Below are 20393 nucleotides of genomic sequence, written 5' to 3'. Positions count from 1 at the left end.
TTAATGCCTTCTGTGATTCATGATTTGTTCTTCGTTGCATATTTAATTGCTGTTCTCCTTGCCTTATATAAGTTAACAAAACAAACCAACCAGTAATTTTGTCATCAAATTTCGTTTCACTAAATGTAGTCTTGATTCCTTGGTGCATAATTAATTTCGAGTCACCTCTCTTCTTCTCCTTTCCTTCACTACCAGCACTCCTAAAAAGAATTTGGCCAATTATGGTCTCGATCAATCTCATCTAAAACATTATCTTCTTTATCATCAAGTCCTTGTTAAGAAGTATGTATGTATAACGAATAAGACATAATAGTTCCATTTTATTCTTATTTTACATCTTGTGATTCTGCTTCATGGGCGACTCGTTTTCAAACTCAAGTTCCTAAAACAGTAAGACTTGTCCGGTTGCTTGCGGACTCCCATAAAGTAGTCTTTTTGCATCTCAATTCTTCATGTCAAACCTTTCAACCAGTAGATGCAGCAGTATCTGCGCCTTCTAAGCCTCTCAGTGGTAAGAACAAGTAAATTTCAAACTTTTATCAATAAATAAGTTTAAATAAATTATCTTCCGTACAGGCGTATCAATATAAACTGCTCTGGAACTCCACTATTTTCCCATCCTATTCTCAAATACATATTATTATAATTCTGGTTTTCCAAGTATAGAACATAGAAGCGAGAGCAAGAATATTTCGAATCTCTAAAAGAATGCCAATTATTATTTCTTTGCTTTTAAGTTTTTTTAAAGCAGTGTGCTGGTGATTCCCTCAGAAATAGTAATCTGCAGTTCTGCACATATTAAATATCATTTGTACAGTTAACTACAGGAGGAGAGAAAGGAGCAGTATAACAACCACGCCATCAGAAGCCAATGAATCCGCTCCAATTTACTTGTCTGGATTCCCACGTACTATCCATGTTCGTATGGTGACCTTACAGAAATTGTTGGAAAGAACTTCGGACATAAAACTGTGTGGGGTAGAGAAACAGCATTTGTTTGCCTGTTTGTAAATATGGTAGGGTCTATGGTTATTGTTATGCGAACGAAAGGAAATTTTTTCCATGTACCCAAAGAATATTTTTGCCTCGAGGCCCGCACTGTTTTATATGATTATATCTAGGGAACCAAGGAATAACCCTATTCCAACCACCGAAAGTGCCTCAGGCCAGGGAGTTGGAGGCTTCACCCGTTTGAGGCTTTTAGCTTTGTTTCAACGGCCATCAATGTAGCAACCCGTATACTTGGGCCTGTAACCCAGATGGCCCAACAACAAAAAAAAAAAAAAAAAAAAAAAAAAAAAAAAAAAAAAAACAGAACAGAGAAGGAGGAAGACTCCTAGCCGGAGTCTTCTTCCTTCACGATTTCCGGCAAAATCAGACTCAAAGAGTCCGGCTAGGGTAGGAAACCTCCACTATAAGATCCTCCAACCTTCCTTTAGGAATTTACAACAAAAATTTCGAAGTAAATCAAGGGGATTTGAGGGATTTTTCTCAGAGTTTTCCGTGGTGGTTGATCGGAAGAAAAGAGGTCGCCGGAGCTGTTTTGGCCGCCGGAACAAGGTATTTCCTCTTCTCCTTGTTATTCTCCGGTCACCGGTGTTTTTGGAAGCCGGCGAGGTGCCGGTTCGGGCTTCCGGTTCGGGCTCAAACAGGGATACCCTGTTTTTATGATTTTCTTCCTTCTCTGCCGCCGGCAACAAGGAGGGTGACCCTGCCGCTGGCCAGCTTGCATGCTTGGCCGTCGTTGCCGGATCTCCGGCCAAGTCGTCGGAGCCCGAGCCACCCTCTTTTTCCTCCCCTGTTTTGGCCCAACGGAACCCGCGGGAAGAAAAGAAGAAAGGAAGAAGAAGAAGAAAAGAAAAAGAAAAGAAAAAGGAAAAAGAAAAAGAAAAGAAAAAGGAAAAAGAAAAAGAAAAGAAAAGAAAAAGAGAAAAATAAAAATAAAAATAAAATAAAATAAGAAGAAGAAGGAGAGAATTTTTCTCTCTCTCCTTTCTCTCTTCTTTCTCTCTCTTTTCTCTCTCCTCTCTCTACCTTCTCTCTCTACATTTTCTCTCTCTAGATTCTCTCTCTAGACTTTTCTCTCTCTTTACGGATTTTGTCTCTCTAGGATCTTTTCTTTCTCTCTGATTGCATCATGAATCCTAGAATAAACTTGAAGATGAAAATAAGATGATCTGAGGTTGTTCCGAAATTCGTGCAGTAGATCTGATCCCAGTTCGATCCTATTCGAAATTTGTAACACTTGATTCATATTGAGTTACCCTGATAGGACCTCTGATGATCTCGATCATGAATGCCTCATCGGAAGGATACGAAAGTTTCTCTCTCCACTTTCTCTTTCCACTTTCTCTCTCTACTTTCTCTCTCTAGAATTTTCTCTCTCTTCAGGAATTTTCTCTCTCTAGAAGTCTTATGGATCAGTGGAGGATCCAGATACTTAGGTAAATCCTAATTTTGGTTAATCCTAAGAGAGATCCTAGATTTGTGTTATCAGATCGATTATCGGTAATTTTCTCCATATATGTGATTTTTATATTGATCAGGGTTATGAAGAGATGATTGTCTGCATATGATATCGAGTGGAATATCTTGTTAGAGAAATTCATAAATCAAAGAAGAACATTGATTTCTGTGTTTGGATCAGTCACCGGTAAAGGTAAGAATCCCTGTACATGATCACTATTATATATGCTATTTTACTATTGGTCTTGCATCGTTGGTTTTGCATTATCGGATTTGAGATCGATGAATTTATTATATCTGAGATACTGTTATTTGATTTTGAGCATGAGTATGTTATGTCAATATATATGTATCAGAGATTGATGGCATGATTATATGGATATGACATATCTGAATTGATCATAATGCAAGACAGAATTGATTGATGAAATCAACACATAATGATTAAATGAAAAGAAAGAGATATATGGTATGGACTAGCCTTGTCATGTGGAACAGCCGGCCAGGAGCTTATGCCTGGGACAGCCCGCCAGGAGCTTATGCCTGGGACAGCCCCCACTGGCTTACAGGTGGATCAGCCGGCCAGGAGCTCATGCCTGGGACAGCCCGCCAGGAGCTTATGCCTGGGACAGCCTCTCACGGGCTTTGGTACGTGGGACAGCCGGCCAGGAGCTCATCCTGGGACAGTCTTGAAAGACTTTTTAAAGTGGATTCGATCCGGATGATGACTGAGGTATAGACTTGGATAGTCCAGAGCCAGAAAGAAAATGTTAAAATCATATGATTATGAAAGGAGAAATGAAAGATAAGATATGAAACAATTATTGAACAAAAGTGTTTCACCGGTTAACATATGATGATGCATCTATTTTGACAAGACAGAAAATTTATGAATGTTTGCATTATTCTGGACATTGAACATGAGATTTTATATTTTATTGCTTATCCTTATTTTCAGACTATATTACTATATCAGTGTGATATGGGAATTCTTACTGGGCTGTAAAGCTCACACCCCTTCATCTTTCTTTTTCTTCTCAGAGTTGCAGGATGACTTAGATTGGCTATGGCTTGAATTTACGGGTGAGCAGAAAGATAAATAGAGTGTCATAGTATCTGATCAGAGAATTGAAGGAATGTTAATTGTTATTATGCAAGTTTTATGAATTACTGTTGAAATTAAATATTATGGTTGATAAGATTGTAATGATTTATTTTGGCCTTGCATATTCTTTAGGGCTTGCTCTAAGGAGTGTGCGGCCATCACGTATCCGACTCGGGTGTTGGGTTCGGGGCGTGACAGAATGGTATCAGAGCTTAGGCTATGATCATTAGGGATTATGATATACGTGATAGGATATGATGGAATAATATCAGAGCTTAGGATATGATCATTGGGGATTATGATATAAGTGATTAGAATATTACAGAGTAATATTAGAGCTTAAGTTATGATCATTGGAGATTATGATATAAATGATTAGGATGAGATAGAATAATATTAGAGCTTAGGTTTAAGATCACTAGAGATTATAAAGAGATATTAAAACCTTATGTAAGATCAGTAGGATATGACAGAGTGGCATCTGAGCTTAGAGGTTAGGTTACGTTTATTTGGAGACAATGATACAAGTGATTAGGATATAACAGAACAGTACTAGAGCCCAAGTTTAAGGTCACTAGGGATTGTCATATAAGTGATATCAAAACTTTGAGATTAAAATCAATAGAGTATGATAGATAATATCAAAGTTTAAGGTTATAATCATTAAGGATGTAATAGAATGATATTACAATTTAGGTTATGATCATTAGAAAATATGATTTAAGTGGTATTTAAGCTTAAGATTATAATTACTTAAAATTATGACTTTAGTGATATTTAAACCTAGGTTATGATCATAAGGAACATGATTGACATAAAAGAAAGGAATCAATATTTGGATTTTGAATCAATAAATACTATGATGAAACTTTATGTATAAGTGGTATATGATGTCTATAATAAAATTGATGAGTACATATTAGATTTCAATTAGCAAGGTTGACCTAAGTATGAAAAGAGTTGACCTTGGAATGAAGTGGGAGGTATTGATAAGTTATGTTGAGTATACTAGAGGATTTTGGAATGTAAAACTTATATGATTGAAGATCATGATATTTTTTTATTATTTCGGTGATAATTGTCTGAGCATTATGAATTTTGGACTTATCAAAGAAAGTTAATTAGGGTATGGTCTAAGAAGAAATTTCATCATATGAGAGAGAAATATTTTTGAGCATTGAACCTATAAGAGGATCATATATGAAATTCAATCTTAGATGAAAAATATACTTGAATTTTATTATGAGAATATGAGATACACATTTTGATGAAATCTTTGGTTACTCAAAATATCATATTCTGAATATGATTCCTTGATCTTTCAAGTAGCATTGAATCTCAAGTCAAAACTTTATTTTTCTAAGTGGATCAAAAGTATTTTGATATTGTTGTTAATTTAAAGAAGAAAATTTATTTTGTCAGAGTATGATACACAGGTTATGATAAAATCTTTAATAATTCGTATTACTATCTTTGGATTAGATTTTATTTATTTTTCTTGTGATTGTTGAAGATGGTGAAGTGTATTAATTATTCAAGTCAAAGTTTGGATTATTTTGAATTAAGACATCTTGTTAGTGTTAAATTCTGAATGACTTATACAAGGGACAAGATTTTGTATAGATTTATTGATTAATATTAAGGGTTGTGATGAAGGGAGTTCTATAAGAAATAATCAAGTTGATTCGACTTAAGGATGTTGGCTTGAGTTCTTCTAATTGTCAAGTTAGAATTAATTCTTTTAAAAAAAAAAAGTTTGATTTAGAAATTATCTAAATAATTGTAAGGTAAATCTAAAGTTAACTCCAATTGATTCTAGACATGTTTGATTCTTGAAGAGTGATGAAACTTATACAATAATTTCAAACATAGGAAGTGAATCAAGATTTAATTTTATATGCTATATCCGAAGGTAGTAAAGATTAAGAAACTTAAAATTTTGCCGTAAGTCTTATATGAAATTTGAAGGTTGGATCTATCTTGGATTGATACAAGGATATTTTATCTCTGATAAACTTATATAATTTGATAAATTAAGGTCAGAGTGCGCCGCAGAAGCATGATGGGTTAAATTGATTAGAAATATTAATTCTTTAATTCTGAAGATATTATGGAATACATTAGTTGTAAACAAAGAATGATTTTAATCTGATCATAGTTGGATAATTTTTGTTAGTAGGTTGCTTCATTATAGATAATGCCAAGAAAGTTTAGATATCTCAAGTTTATTAATAGCTTGATAGTTCTGATATTAGTTCAAATTTAGAATGTCCTGACATAGATCTCATATTTTTTTTTAAATTTAATATTGTTACTCGAACTGATATAGAAGATTGAGATTTTTCTTAAGATGAGAGTCTATATATAAAATTTGTTGGAAAATCAAGTGAAGAAAGAAATCGATGATGGTAAAGAGTGCTCGATGTTTGATCTTTATTTATCAGGGGTAGTATGAGATAATTATGAATTTCGAGTGAAATGTATTAGACAAATAACGGTGGTATATTAATACAAGTTTAAAATGTTACAGTTCTTCAAAAAGTTGAGAAATCAATAAGAAGGGATGAGTTTGAAATTTTAAATAATTTTGTTATAACAAGATCATGAGAAATAAATAATATATATGATATTATCGTAAGCTTGAGAATGACATGAAGAATATATACTTTGAAATAGATATCTCAAACGACATAATCTAATTTCGAGGACGAAATTTTTTAAGGGGGGGAGATTGTAGCAACCCGTATACTTGGGCCTGTAGCCCAGATGGCCCAACAACACAAAAAAAAAAAAAAAAAAAAAAAAAAACAGAACAGAGAAGGAGGAAGACTCCTAGCCGGAGTCTTCTTCCTTCACGATTTCCGGCAAAATCGGACTCAAAGAGTCCGGCTAGGGTAGGAAACCTCCACTATAAGATCCTCCAACCTTCCTTTAGGAATTTACAACAAAAATTTCGAAGTAAATCAAGGGGATTTGAGGGATTTTTCTCAGAGTTTTCCGTGGTGGTTGATCGGAAGAAAAGAGGTCGCCGGAGCTGTTTTGGCCGCCGGAACAAGGTATTTCCTCTTCTCCTTGTTATTCTCCGGTCGCCGGAGCTCTTTTGGCCGCCGGAACAAGGTATTTCCTCTTCTCCTTGTTTTTATGATTTTCTTCCTTCTCTGCCGCCGGCAACAAGGAGGGTGACCCTGCCGCCGGCCAGCTTGCATGCTCGACCGTCGTTGCCGGATCTCCGGCCAAGTCGTCGGAGCCCGAGCCACCCTCTTTTTCCTCCCCTGTTTTGGCCCAACGGAACCCGCGGGAAGAAAAGAAGAAAGGAAGAAGAAGAAGAAAAGAAAAAGAAAAGAAAAAGGAAAAAGAAAAAGAAAAGAAAAAGGAAAAAGAAAAAGAAAAGAAAAGAAAAAGAGAAAAATAAAAATAAAAATAAAATAAAATAAGAAGAAGAAGGAGAGAATTTTTCTCTCTCTCCTTTCTCTCTTCTTTCTCTCTCTTTTCTCTCTCCTCTCTCTACCTTCTCTCTCTACATTTTCTCTCTCTAGATTCTCTCTCTAGACTTTTCTCTCTCTTTACGGATTTTGTCTCTCTAGGATCTTTTCTTTCTCTCTGATTGCATCATGAATCCTAGAATAAACTTGAAGATGAAAATAAGATGATCTGAGGTTGTTCCGAAATTCGTGCAGTAGATCTGATCCCAGTTCGATCCTATTCGAAATTTGTAACACTTGATTCATATTGAGTTACCCTGATAGGACCTCTGATGATCTCGATCATGAATGCCTCATCGGAAGGATACGAAAGTTTCTCTCTCCACTTTCTCTTTCCACTTTCTCTCTCTACTTTCTCTCTCTAGAATTTTCTCTCTCTTCAGGAATTTTCTCTCTCTAGAAGTCTTATGGATCAGTGGAGGATCCAGATACTTAGGTAAATCCTAATTTTGGTTAATCCTAAGAGAGATCCTAGATTTGTGTTATCAGATCGATTATCGGTAATTTTCTCCATATATGTGATTTTTATATTGATCAGGGTTATGAAAAGATGATTGTCTGCATATGATATCGAGTGGAATATCTTGTTAGAGAAATTCATAAATCAAAGAAGAACATTGATTTCTGTGTTTGGATCAGTCACCGGTAAAGGTAAGAATCCCTGTACATGATCACTATTATATATGCTATTTTACTATTGGTCTTGCATCGTTGGTTTTGCATTATCGGATTTGAGATCGATGAATTTATTATATCTGAGATACTGTTATTTAATTTTGAGCATGAGTATGTTATGTCAATATATATGTATCAGAGATTGATGGCATGATTATATGGATATGACATATCTGAATTGATCATAATGCAAGACAGAATTGATTGATGAAATCAACACATAATGATTAAATGAAAAGAAAGAGATATATGGTATGGACTAGCCTTGTCATGTGGAACAGCCGGCCAGGAGCTTATGCCTGGGACAGCCCGCCAGGAGCTTATGCCTGGGACAGCCCCCACTGGCTTACAGGTGGATCAGCCGGCCAGGAGCTCATGCCTGGGACAGCCCGCCAGGAGCTTATGCCTGGGACAGCCTCTCACGGGCTTTGGTACGTGGGACAGCCGGCCAGGAGCTCATCCTGGGACAGTCTTGAAAGACTTTTTAAAGTGGATTCGATCCGGATGATGACTGAGGTATAGACTTGGATAGTCCAGAGCCAGAAAGAAAATGTTAAAATCATATGATTATGAAAGGAGAAATGAAAGATAAGATATGAAACAATTGTTGAACAAAAGTGTTTCACCGGTTAACATATGATGATGCATCTATTTTGACAAGACAGAAAATTTATGAATGTTTGCATTATTCTGGACATTGAACATGAGATTTTATATTTTATTGCTTATCCTTATTTTCAGACTATATTACTATATCAGTGTGATATGGGAATTCTTACTGGGCTGTAAAGCTCACACCCCTTCATCTTTCTTTTTCTTCTCAGAGTTGCAGGATGACTTAGATTGGCTATGGCTTGAATTTACGGGTGAGCAGAAAGATAAATAGAGTGTCATAGTATCTGATCAGAGAATTGAAGGAATGTTAATTGTTATTATGCAAGTTTTATGAATTACTGTTGAAATTAAATATTATGGTTGATAAGATTGTAATGATTTATTTTGGCCTTGCATATTCTTTAGGGCTTGCTCTAAGGAGTGTGCGGCCATCACGTATCCGACCCGGGTGTTGGGTTCGGGGCGTGACAATCAATGTCCTCGTTGTTCCGAATTTTGTTCGAATTTTGGAGATGTTTGTAATTATGGAATCATTTAATCAATTTCCTTGAGATAAAGGTTACTCATAGTCTATGAACTTGAATTCTTGGTGAAAATGATACAGGGGGTTCAGATGCAACCGGCTAGATTTGTATGTTTCAGTAAGAGATTGTCACATCAACATAATGTATGGTGAATGAGATCATGATATCAGATTGGGGAGGCAAGAAGCCCATATCTTGGCTGCTTGTCTGTCGGACCAGGGTGTTATGGACCCTATCAGATTATAATAGGAGAGAGATTGTGTTGTAGCATTCAGTTGAGAAACTTGTCGGTAGATCGTTCTTTTCCCTTTCTCCTATCAGCCTTCCTAAAATTTTTTTGCAAAATGCTTTGCGCACGAGTCGATTGTTTCGGCGGTTCAAAAAAAATTGGTGGGCTGTAGGACTGAAATTGATGAAACAAGCTAGATTGGATCGGGTATTCACATAAACAGGCCATAGAAGCGAGAGAAATAGCTAATTTACAAAGAATAACAAAAATAAGTTAGTTTAATTCATCCAATTTCTGTTATGTTTAGCTACTACAGAAAAGTTACTTGAATAATGGAAAACGGCATTGATAAAAGCTGATGCGGGTGGAAATCATGATTGATCAGACACTGTGGACGTAGATAGAGACAACTGATGAGGGAATTGTCCCAATTATAAATGGAAACACTGTGAAAGAATAAACACGTGGCCAAATATGATTTGCATTGGTGAAAATAACCGAAATACAATTTACATTTCTCAAATGACTTGAAACTGGATCTCGTTAATGACTATAACTATTGTCTCGAACATAGTCTCCGCCAGAGACTAGTCCTTGAATCCACCCATTAAGCTTTAATACTAAGCAGCAAATCTTTTTTAATGATGCATTAGTCTGTTAGTGTTGCTCATAAAGTTTTGTATGGGTTTATTTGGCAACATGCACTACATTTTTTTGAGAGAGATACACGCTCTTCCTTTTATTGAAACATAGCAGTTCGGCATCACGCTTTCGGGTGCGTATGAACCCCATGCATAAGAATCCAATTTGGCGTGGGATGTCAAACCTCTTAATTAATATGCACCAGTACTGATGGCAACCATCCACATATGAAGTTGTCATGCACATAACTCCCCTTTCAAAGCTTAAGCAGTACTAGTCCGATTTCATCTCTGTGGCGTGGGACGACCGCTGGGACCAGAATTGAAGAGAACCTCCAACAACCACAAACGGTGGATCCAGCACCATGTCCATGTTCGCCGAAAGTTGCAAAAAGTGGCGGGCCTCTCCTACTGTATGAACGTGAATTTAATATACCTGGTGGTTTACATACCTATGATAGCCAATTATTACAGTCGAGCAAGCTATTGGAATGTTCCTTCATCCATCACATGGTTTAACGAATGCTATGATGCTGATGTTACGGCCACTGCTCAAAATTTCCACCACTTTATGTGCAGTATTTTAATTTCTGAGAAAGAATGGTCATGATTCACATTGTAATGGCATAAAAGGGATCATACAAATGAAATAACATGTTAAGTAATATTATTTTTATTCACTTAATAATCATGATGACGTATTATATAGACATCCTCGTAAATTTATATAAATGATCGTGTCATATATTACGATGTATGGAGGTGCACATTCTGTCATTATAACCATTAGTTCTTCTAAAAATACTATTTAAATTTTAAACAATGCTATGTCCTCTTTTTTTTAAAAAATTTGTTGTTGCATACGGTACGCCTTCTATTTTGAATGGTGAAAAAACAAGAGGCTACGTGCTTCCACAGGCCACCTTCAATAAAGAAGTGGTGAAATATTAAAACCTTGTGTTAGTCTCAATGACAACTGAATTACTTAAAATCTGTAGCAAAATCTGAGGCAGCCTTTGAGCATGAACCTCCCAAATGCGATATCATTTGCTTATGTATTTATTATTCTATCTTTCAATGCTTTGTCTAATTTCACCAAGTTATTATATCAAAGGGCTTTTCTTTTTGTCCGCAATTCAATTCTTTATGGTTCAAACACAAGCTGGAAGTTAGATGCGTTGTAATTAGAATTATAGTTGCAAAAATTATTCATGTCCGGTTGTTTATAACAAAAGCTACAAATACAATTGCTACTATTATAGCATAAGAATTATCATATTATTGTTATAATTATAAAAAATTAATGATAGTATTATACTATGAAGGGGGGGAGAGAGAGAGAGAGAGAGAAGCTTGAAGCATTCCAAAATGATAGTATGGACAAAGATGATGGATAGTAGCAGCAGCATGTGATCCAGAACCGGAGTTTGTGTTATAACTGCGGGTAATTTTTACCCAGCTGCAGGCTGGCCGACCGAATTCACCACATATATTGCCTCTACCTCCTTGAACTTCACTTGTGTAAACCCAATCCTTGTCCTGTTCCACCTGTTCCCTCCACATGATCGAATGGCACCCTTTTTTGTTTTTTTGACTTATCCAACTATCAATTTTGTTGGTAGCACCTGCCTTGCTAAAGCATTCAATCAAACTAGCTGGAAACATAAGAAAAGACTTTCTCGACAAGAATAGTGAGGGTTAAAATGCAATTATTTAGAGATTTTTACTATAAATAATCCTGGGCGTGCGGTCATATAAAAAACCCACTCACGAAGAGTAAAATCCATGTCACGTGCATGTAGTGTGCCAAATGGACAACATAGCATGCTTCTACCAAGGTGTGACGACTACTATAACAATTTTTTTGTTTTTTTCTTCTTTTCTTTTCTTTCGTTTACTACTGGCTAAGAGGAGCGAACATCTTGGATTGGCCGTCTGATTCGCGTAGGCACGATCATACCGTGCATGCACGTCCTCCGACTCGCAATCCAGAAGCATCGGCCCGGCGTTGCATCCACGCACGCTTTCCTGCATCCGAATGCACATTCCTGTGCCATGCCGCACCACCACAAAACTACGTACGTACCTATGCTCGTACTCGGCGAGAGCCCTTGCAATGTTTGAACGTCTATGGAACGATTCCGTGAAACATCAAGAATGTTAACATATGTGATCGACTTGAAACATCTGCTGCTCGGTGACTCTTGACGCCTACATTCTTTGACGTCAGCCAAGGTTAATTCCATGCTCATGGCCTCTCTCCACCCAAAGCCTACATTGACGGTGCACTAAATTACTACGAGAGTTGGATGGTTTTTATTGCACATCCGAGTTAGGAGGGAGAAAAAAGAAACAATGGACTCGCACCAAACGTCCAAGCAAAAGCCCAGTGACAAGTTTCGTCTACCACCGACTCCAAGAAGCAAAGATGCGCTTTTGTGGGACGAGGCCAACGTGCGCTCCATCACGTAGGCCATATCTTACGTTCGGAGGTGCACAAAAGTCAAGTTACGGAAGGTGAAACATTAATCACTGGAAGGGCATGCTAACGTTCTCTATATATTCACACAAAATATATATGAATTACTCCTGAACTCTTTCGAGATATTTTGTCCTCTGACTTTTCTACATATGTTCATACAAGATATTCCATTTTTAGAAAGAAAAAGGGGCATGCTAACATTCTTCCGTAAATCTCGACGAGTAAATCAGGTTCAACCTTGAAGAAGGCTGCTGAATCTTACTGCAGTCTACATGGTATTCATATCGAACACATGGTTCATGATGAATATAATATATTGCTGAAATTTATGACCGGCGAGTTGAGATATGCAATCACCGGACTGTGACCTTTTTTTAAGGGTTTTTTTTGGTTTCCGTGGTGACTGGCATTAAAACATAGGATTTGGGCCAAAAAAAGATACCTGGAGAAAGGAGCATGCATCGTCAGCTTTATAAATATTATACGATGCATCAACACGGGGGATTACAAATCATGGAGATGTGCACCCTCCTACTAGCTGTACACAACTTAGCATTTGAACATATAATAAACAACGAAATTATAAGGAGATTTGTTCATCACCTTCTCATAATAATACTACTTTGAGCTTTGGATCTCCCGCCCGTACCAAAGTTCGGTTCAATGATAAGTTCTCCAAGTTGACCAACAATGCCAGCAAATTTGTTTCCAGGAGCAGCCCAATTTTGAAAACAGTGCTTATCAGTTCATCGCCCCACAGAAAACACAATTTACATGCAACTCCTATTGGAAAATGCCAGCTAAAAAATTCCAGGTGCAACGGAAAGATTTGCTTAGTTCCAAGGGCTACGGGGAAACCCTTTTGATAGTTTTACTCAAACAGTCGTACCTTCTGCGGTTTTGATCCTGAAAAATGCAGTAGAATTTTTCATTCAAAAAAATCTTCAACTTCTTGATTTCCGCACTCATCTTAAATCCATGAAACCACATGAATTGGAGCGCGCCACAAAGTTTGGTGTCTCCAACCTGGCAGTGTCATCAAAGTTCAAAAATTAGAACCCACTCTAATCTCTTCACGTGATTCTCAGAAAGTCAAAGGCATGATGTGCATAAAAAATGCAGTATAGAACCGGACAATCAGGATTCGTTTCTTCAAATGGTTTTCATCTGTTCGGTTGCCTGAGAAAGAAAGCTGAAGAAAAAAAAACCATAAGTAACCAGCTTAACAGGAGGAGTTTAATTACTTAAATAGTAATTAGTGAAAGAACATCACCTCTTTGCAAACTGAAACTCTGCAGAAAAATCTAAGCAGGGTTTCTCTAATGCCAGATCATAGGTATGGATCTTGCACTTCAAGTTCAATGCAATCACAGTTAACGAGCTTTAGTTGGTTCACTTAAAAGTCTTCTAAGTTAGGTGATTTAGTTTCGGTAAGAGTGTCGTCGTCAAACAAACTTTTGCTAATTTCCTACTATAAAACAATGAGAACACATAAATCCAGCAAAAATAGGCTGAAAATTACAAATGCAGACCCAGTGCAGTAGCGATACATGCTTTAAATTATGTTTGATCAACAAATCCTGATGATATAGTCTCATCTTTAGCAAGATCACTATTTAAAAATGCATGTCTTGCAAAGTGCATGCATCTTTCTTAAAAATTATAATGAAAATGAACTTGGGTAAATTGAGTTCTTCTCTTTCTCATTCTCACTCTTTTCATCAAGTATTAGAATAAAAAGGATATTAAAGAATGTTCCCCTTTCTGACTTTCTGCCAATTTCAAGGGCCAATATCAGCTCATGTCAGTACATACAATTGGTTCACATGTGGTCTGGCTGGTCTCATGTTGTCTTGACCGGTAATTCTAGAAAACAGGCACTCCCTGTTCTCTAGAATGGTCAAACATAGAATGTCTCACTAAATTCAGAGAATTTTGTGCTTCAGCAACATGCACATGTGCTAGGTTGCATGCACTCGCATGTGTCCAGTACGTAAATTTTATTTATGTTTTATCCATGAGGTTGTGTTTTGAAATTGCATTTGGTTGTCCAAATGATTGCCATGTTATAAGTACTAAGCTATTTTGGATTGGCAAATGATTGTCCGAATGATATGGGTGCATAACTTTGAAAGAAATAGAAAAGGTGGATCTCACATAAATGTCATACAACTGGATTATGGGCATAAAATAATACCTTAATCTGCAACTCAGTTCAGCATGTTCAAGGATGTTAAAACTTCCAATTTAGAACAAAGAACACAACAAAATATACCAAGAATGCAAATAATTCTTGAAGTTATATGCTCAAATTTTGTTTCACCAGCATCAGGATAAAAATGGCTGATGAAGACGTAATCCAAATCAGACAGTACTGTCAGATATTTGATGACAATGAAAAGTTCAAATTTGCATACTCAACATTATAATACCAATGGATGGACCAGTCAACTGTGACGTCAACATTTGCTGAAATATGATAAACCAAGCAGTAAAGAGATCATCTGGATTCTGGAATACATCTTGTTCTGGTGGTTATTCAAAGTCTCTAGCAGTAGCATGATGCAATTTCATCTCTGGATAGAAAGTTGCCAATTTAAAGAGACTATTACAATAAAAGAACAATATACACCAAAGCAGCATGTTCAAGATGCTTCATGGCTGATACATGAAAGGCTCAAAAGCACAAAATTTAGAAATTTTTATTGCCAAAAAGTGCAAATGATAACCATGTACATGTTATTCTGATGCCTAAATATAATAATAACTTGCCTGATTCACTGTAACATAAAATATGCATGCAACAGCTAAGTTCAGATAACAGTAGAAACATCAATACATTATCAAAATCAAAGTTAAGATCCACACCTCAAAAAGCAGAGAAGAAACTTGATCAACAAACTAGGCTTGAAGCATTGTTTCAGTCGGCACGCTAACAAAGCAGTTTCCTAAATCGAACAGGAGCTCACCAAAGGACAGACTAAAGAAACAGATCCTTGACTAACAAGCTTGAAGGATCCTTCAGCAGCATTAGTAAATATGACATGCTCAACTTCTAGTTTTGAGTTCATTGAAAACAGACCATAACATACAATTCTGACCTTTACCCTCATTGGTGTTCAATTGATGCAAGTCTTAATATCCCCTTAATGTAGCTGATTTTACTCATGTACCGACATCAGCATTATAATTTTTGTTACATTAGTAGGTATTTGCACCCCTTTTATAGCTAAATATAATGGCTGATGCAGCATAGTCAATCCTATTGTTCACTTCTCAAATCATCCCCAGGTCTCATCAGCAGGTGGTGATCATCCCAGGACAAGTGGATCAATCCTTGCAAGCACCATAAATCCTTCACTCATTGTGGAAGCAATTCACACCAAAAGCAACATGAATCTTGACTCTTGTATTCCAGATAACTAAACTTTCATGATCCAGAATTCCTGATTGACCAAAGAATCCCATATGTGGTGATGATCCAATCCAATCATCTGAGATTAGATGTGCAGTGGCCAAGTCATGCAAAAATTACCAAATTTTGTACTTTTAAGTTGCCAGGTGAAAGATGCTTCTCTAGGTCTCCACCGACAGTGAAATCACAAGCAAGACAAATTCCCATAACCATGCTGAAAAGTAATAGTTAATCATACCATAAGTCGCGTTGGAATCACTTCTGTATCCTAAGCTGTTCAAATAACATCCTTCAAATCAACTTACAGTGGCCCATGATCGCTTGAAAAATGATGGGGTTAACCATATTTGATTTGTTGGGCACTCTAAATATTTGAAGAACCTCTCTCATTTTACCAGTTGGAACCTGAATATTTACAAGTGTTCCTCCCCAGAAAATCAAGTTGTAAGCCCCCATTGTTCAACTGTCTGCTCAAAGTCCTTTGCCTCCTAGTACCCAAAATCTGTTCTCTGGGCATACTCGTTTGTGGTGAAATATTTTCATGGAAAAAAGCACTTGCATCTAAAGCAGATGATGGCTGAAGAAGGGCACCGTTGGATAAATCTTCCAAGCCCTTGAGGTGATGCTGCATGCAGGTAGCACGAAAAATAGCATGATCAAGAATTAGAAGATAATCTGGAGGATTCTCCAAAAGGTTAATTAATGTTCAAAGATATATTTGGGATGCTGATGATGGCCTTGATACCTGCTGATTTCTACAGAAAATACCTACTTTAATCACATGCTCGCAAAGATTACCCATCCTCGACCAAGGGCAATCACAGATTGAAAATTCTGAACCAGGATTCCATATTGTGTATGCTAGGCTCCTATCAGATTGGGAAACAACCTTTGATGGGTGAAGGTCTTCCTCATCCAATAACACATCAAGATCTGGAATTTGCAGTGCCCGATACCATGAATTGGTTGGAAGAAACTCCTCCATGTGATTCCTTAAAGGACCACATTCTTCAGTGTATTTGTGAAACCAATATATGGAGTGAAATTCAGTGGTTAGCGTGTGCACCAACCAGTCGACTCTATGCCATGAATTGGCATGCACATCGCTTAAGAGTTTCGATTTCAATTTTAAATGGTAAGACTCGATTGCAGCATCAAGTTCTTGCTTTGAAACAGGAAGAGTCCCCACAGCAGCGATCCACATGTCTGAGAACAGACAAGGGAGTAATAAGCATACTATCAGAAAAAGAACATACAGTGCAGATGAAGGTAAGGTTGGATACCAATTCTTGTCAACCATCGTTTCTTAAAGTACTCCATGAATTCATGCTGATCAATAAATATTTGCATGAACTCTTCTATTATATCCATGACATTTTGGCCACTTTTTGGGCAGTACAAGATGTGTCCTAGCAGCCTAAATATTTCCTTCTGCACATCAAAATTGAAGCATTTCTTCAAAAGTCCTTTAAACCAAGCTCGGCGTACATGCCAAAGGCATAAAAAGACCTGACACTGAAATGTCTCTCTGCATGCCCATGATGTTTCAAATTTGTCAGCATAGTAACACAAAATGTATAATAACAGGTTTAGGAGAAGTACCTGATGATGAAAACATCAAGAGATGGATCATCGACTAAAAAGGAATTTGGCCTCCATCTATGATGCTTTGCTCGTGCTCGCTCAACAAGGGCATCTATCCAGTTATGTATATATGGACCATCAAAACTAGAATTGATGACCCATGCAACAGGAATTGCATTTTGGCATGAGTCAAAAACTAATAATGTATGCAAGGGATGCTGTAAGAAGGACAAAGTATCAGGTGAAAGTGCACATACATATAATTCAAAGGAGTGACAAGCTATAACCTACAAAACTTTACTTTATTAATATAGGAACATTTACCAAATGAGATATAGGAAATGGAAAAGAAAGCATATACCCGAAGCTTCTTCAAGCCAAAAGATGAATGTAAAGCCACGCAACCATTATGCCCATAATGAAGCATCTGCTGTAACTGCCATTCCGTTTGTATGCCTAAAACAAATGGTTCCATTTCACAGTTGCCTCGGAAGAAAAAAACATACTTCTGATGGCGCTGCACCCACATGTCTAGGCTTAATGCATCATCAGCATGCAGTTTGTATGTAGAATGGAGGATTACCCTTTCAATGTTACGAACATCATTTCTTGTCAGAAAATCATCACGATTACGAGGTCCACCATGTCTCTCCACCATTTCTACATGATGTTGAATGATGTTATCTAAAGACATACCAACATAAAGCATACATATTATTTTTTGCCGCAGTCCATCTGAAATCCATGGAGCATACATAGCTCGGGTTCCTACAGCATCCATATCCAGTAGACCGTGACAGGGTGCCCCTGTCTTATCGACATGATTTTGCTGGTTATAGATGATGAGTGCTAGAAGTGGACGACCATACAAGCGCTTAACAGTGAAATGGCAGAGACAGCCTCTCATCATGTGCCGCCTACCGGGCCTGCTACCTTTCCCTGATAATGGTTTATTATTCGGGCAATCGCTGTTGCTAGACTCAGAACGACGATAGTCTTCAGGACCATAAGAGCACCAATATCTACAATATGATTTAAAAACATATATTTAAAATTTTGGAGGCAATGAGATAAAAAATGCATACACAACAAATTTCTTGAAAGCATACAGAGTATATTCGATATAAGCATCAATCCTAGGCTTGGTAACGGTTCCTTCAGATCGCTTTCTTCTTGACTCAATACGAAAACTTGCAGGGCATTCTGCATTTGATGATTCACCTTTGACAAAATCGTCAACTCGGGAGAACGGAATCAGAGCAATATCATCACCACCCTGGCGACCTCCATCTACTTTTATCCAGTTCAAATTAGCGGCAGAAAATTCAAAAAGCGGAGGATCTTGAACAGGAAGATTTAGAATGTCCTCCATACGTGGCATCTGTAAATAACAAACCCGATAATTGAAACATATGCATTGGAACTCTCTAGTATTCCATGAATGACTACTGTAAATATTCAGATTAGATTAAATCTTTTACTATGGCCTGGATCAATTACCAATCACAAGAAGTGGTTTTTTGGGGGACAGGAGGGGAGGTGGTGGAGGTGGGTGGTAGTGGTACACTGCAGAATCTTGTACATCCAAGTTCAGAATTCAAGTTTAGCTGAGAGGAGCTGTGGGATCTCACTGATTACATCTTAAAGCTTCCAGACAAAAGAAGGGGCACTCGATAGCTACCTACTTTCCAGAGTCACATTTTCGGAAAGAAAATGTAAATAGCAATTTTTAAATAGGATAAATAGGAGCACATCTCTTATGCCAAAAAGGAAATTCATGTGTGGTCCAGCTGAAGAAAAAACCTAAAGTATAAGTGGCTCATGTGGGCGAGCAAATATATGATGAAACACCTCTATTTCAATTTCTCAGAGATTATTTCTGCAGTTTGCAATAATCGCTTTGTATTCGTAATGCAGACTCAATGTAAGGCAGGTTAGGTCAATAGAGTAGTGTTGTAAGCGCAGACTAAGATGTAATGCAATGTATAAATAGATTTGCATCAAATTGTCAGCCCAGCAAACTGCATATGCATACAAATGTCTTTTACTTAGTCGAGTACAGGAATGTTACAAGTTTAGTAATATTTCAATATTATTTAGGTTTTATTTCAAGATTACTTCACCTCTCCATCTTCTCCCAATCAATCTGAATGGAAACCAAAACGGAAAAAGAATAATGACTGAGGCATCTTTCAATTTTCATCTACATCTCCTTTCCCAACACAACAGTCCTCCCCTCTCTCATTCTCCAAAGCATTTCATGTCTTCCCAAACAATCCAAATACAACAGTCAGCTAGTTCAGTGGGAAACAGAGCTAAAGATTGAGGGGAGAAAAAGCTAAGTTTTTGGACTATACAATAAATTGAGGCTTACAATTACGAGGTCAAGGTCACTCACTGCGACAAATTGTTTCAGATGGTACAGTATGATATATACTTTATACTTGATTAGTTCATTTAATTGCCTCTACATCACTTACACTTCATTCCCATCATGTCATAGCCCAGTGGCCGATAAGAATGTAACAGTCAAAGCAGGGATTATGATTAAGGAGAACATATAATCAAGACAAATAGCAATAATCATATAGAGTTTGTAATTTCATAGCTAAGCATGTCCATGAATAAGTATATTCATTAGTAAATTATCTATAGTTATTGCTGGTCTTTGTGAACGGTTGAGAACTTGAATGGAATGGAAATTGGTTTAAAAAGATATATTCTTGAACAACGCTATTGAAGAATTCTTGAACTCTGATAATCAATTCATCGCACGTAATCAAATAAAGTTGCAAGAAACCATTTTCAACATGCACGAAACTTTGACAAAGAGGGGGCAAAAAAAAAAAAAAAAGCTTATTAAACCCTTCAGCAAGAAATCAAGAATCAGACAACAAGATTCGCTTCCGGTAGTCATCCCACTAAATTGAAGGAGGAGGACAAGAAGAAGCCTTTCGCATGGAGAAAACCCTACAAACGGGGGAAGGGAAAATGCAAGAAAAGGATTCAAATATACCTGGAGGGAGAGGAAAGGAGCTCGAAACAGGAGAGGAGGAAGAGAGCTCTCGCGGAATTGGCCAAGGCCGCGAGATAGGGTTTCTCGTTCCAGTTAATGGCAGAAGCGCAGAGCTAGGCTGACACGTTCCTCCTCCGACGGAAAGGAGAGGCAATAAGG

The 20393-nt window shown here is 37.2% G+C and overlaps 1 protein-coding gene across 12 annotated transcripts; it reads right to left on the bottom strand.

The window, feature by feature from the left end:
* Positions 1 to 12658: 12658 nt before the first annotated feature.
* LOC105047737 (uncharacterized) lies at positions 12659 to 20393 on the bottom strand. 12 transcript variants are annotated; one of them, XR_012141958.1, is made up of 9 exons: positions 20235 to 20393; positions 18328 to 18599; positions 17580 to 18240; positions 17237 to 17436; positions 16918 to 17162; positions 16380 to 16840; positions 13493 to 16259; positions 13355 to 13411; positions 12659 to 13245 (listed from the first exon to the last, which is right to left on the bottom strand). XR_012141958.1 is itself a non-coding variant. In XM_029265331.2 (7 exons), the coding sequence occupies exons 2-7, from the start codon at positions 18597 to 18599 to the stop codon at positions 16026 to 16028; spliced, it is 2073 nt and encodes a 690-aa protein (XP_029121164.2). In that variant the 5' UTR covers positions 20235 to 20393; the 3' UTR covers positions 12659 to 16025. The 12 variants fall into 12 exon arrangements, 4 of the variants coding, with proteins under 4 accessions (XP_029121164.2, XP_073114933.1, XP_073114934.1 ...); XR_003801203.2 differs by having other exon boundaries at positions 15088 to 16259; XR_012141959.1 differs by having other exon boundaries at positions 12659 to 13019; positions 13109 to 16259.

The sequence above is a fragment of the Elaeis guineensis genome, chromosome 6, assembly GCF_000442705.2.
Source record: "Elaeis guineensis isolate ETL-2024a chromosome 6, EG11, whole genome shotgun sequence".
In the NCBI taxonomy this organism is placed as follows: Eukaryota; Viridiplantae; Streptophyta; class Magnoliopsida; order Arecales; family Arecaceae; genus Elaeis; species Elaeis guineensis.
Note: the sequence above shows the minus strand (reverse complement) of the source record. Positions and strands in the feature narration are given on the sequence as shown.

Excerpts from the sequence above, each read along its gene's own strand:
- LOC105047737 (XM_029265331.2), bottom strand. The coding sequence starts at position 18,599 with ATGCCACGTATGGAGGACATTCTAAATCTTCCTGTTCAAGATCCTCCG. Across the intron at positions 18,241-18,327 it reads GCTTATATCGAATATACTCT|ATATTGGTGCTCTTATGGTC; the intron begins GTATGCTTTCAA and ends ATCATATTGTAG. Across the intron at positions 17,163-17,236 it reads CTTGATGTTTTCATCATCAG|AGAGACATTTCAGTGTCAGG; the intron begins GTACTTCTCCTA and ends ATGGGCATGCAG.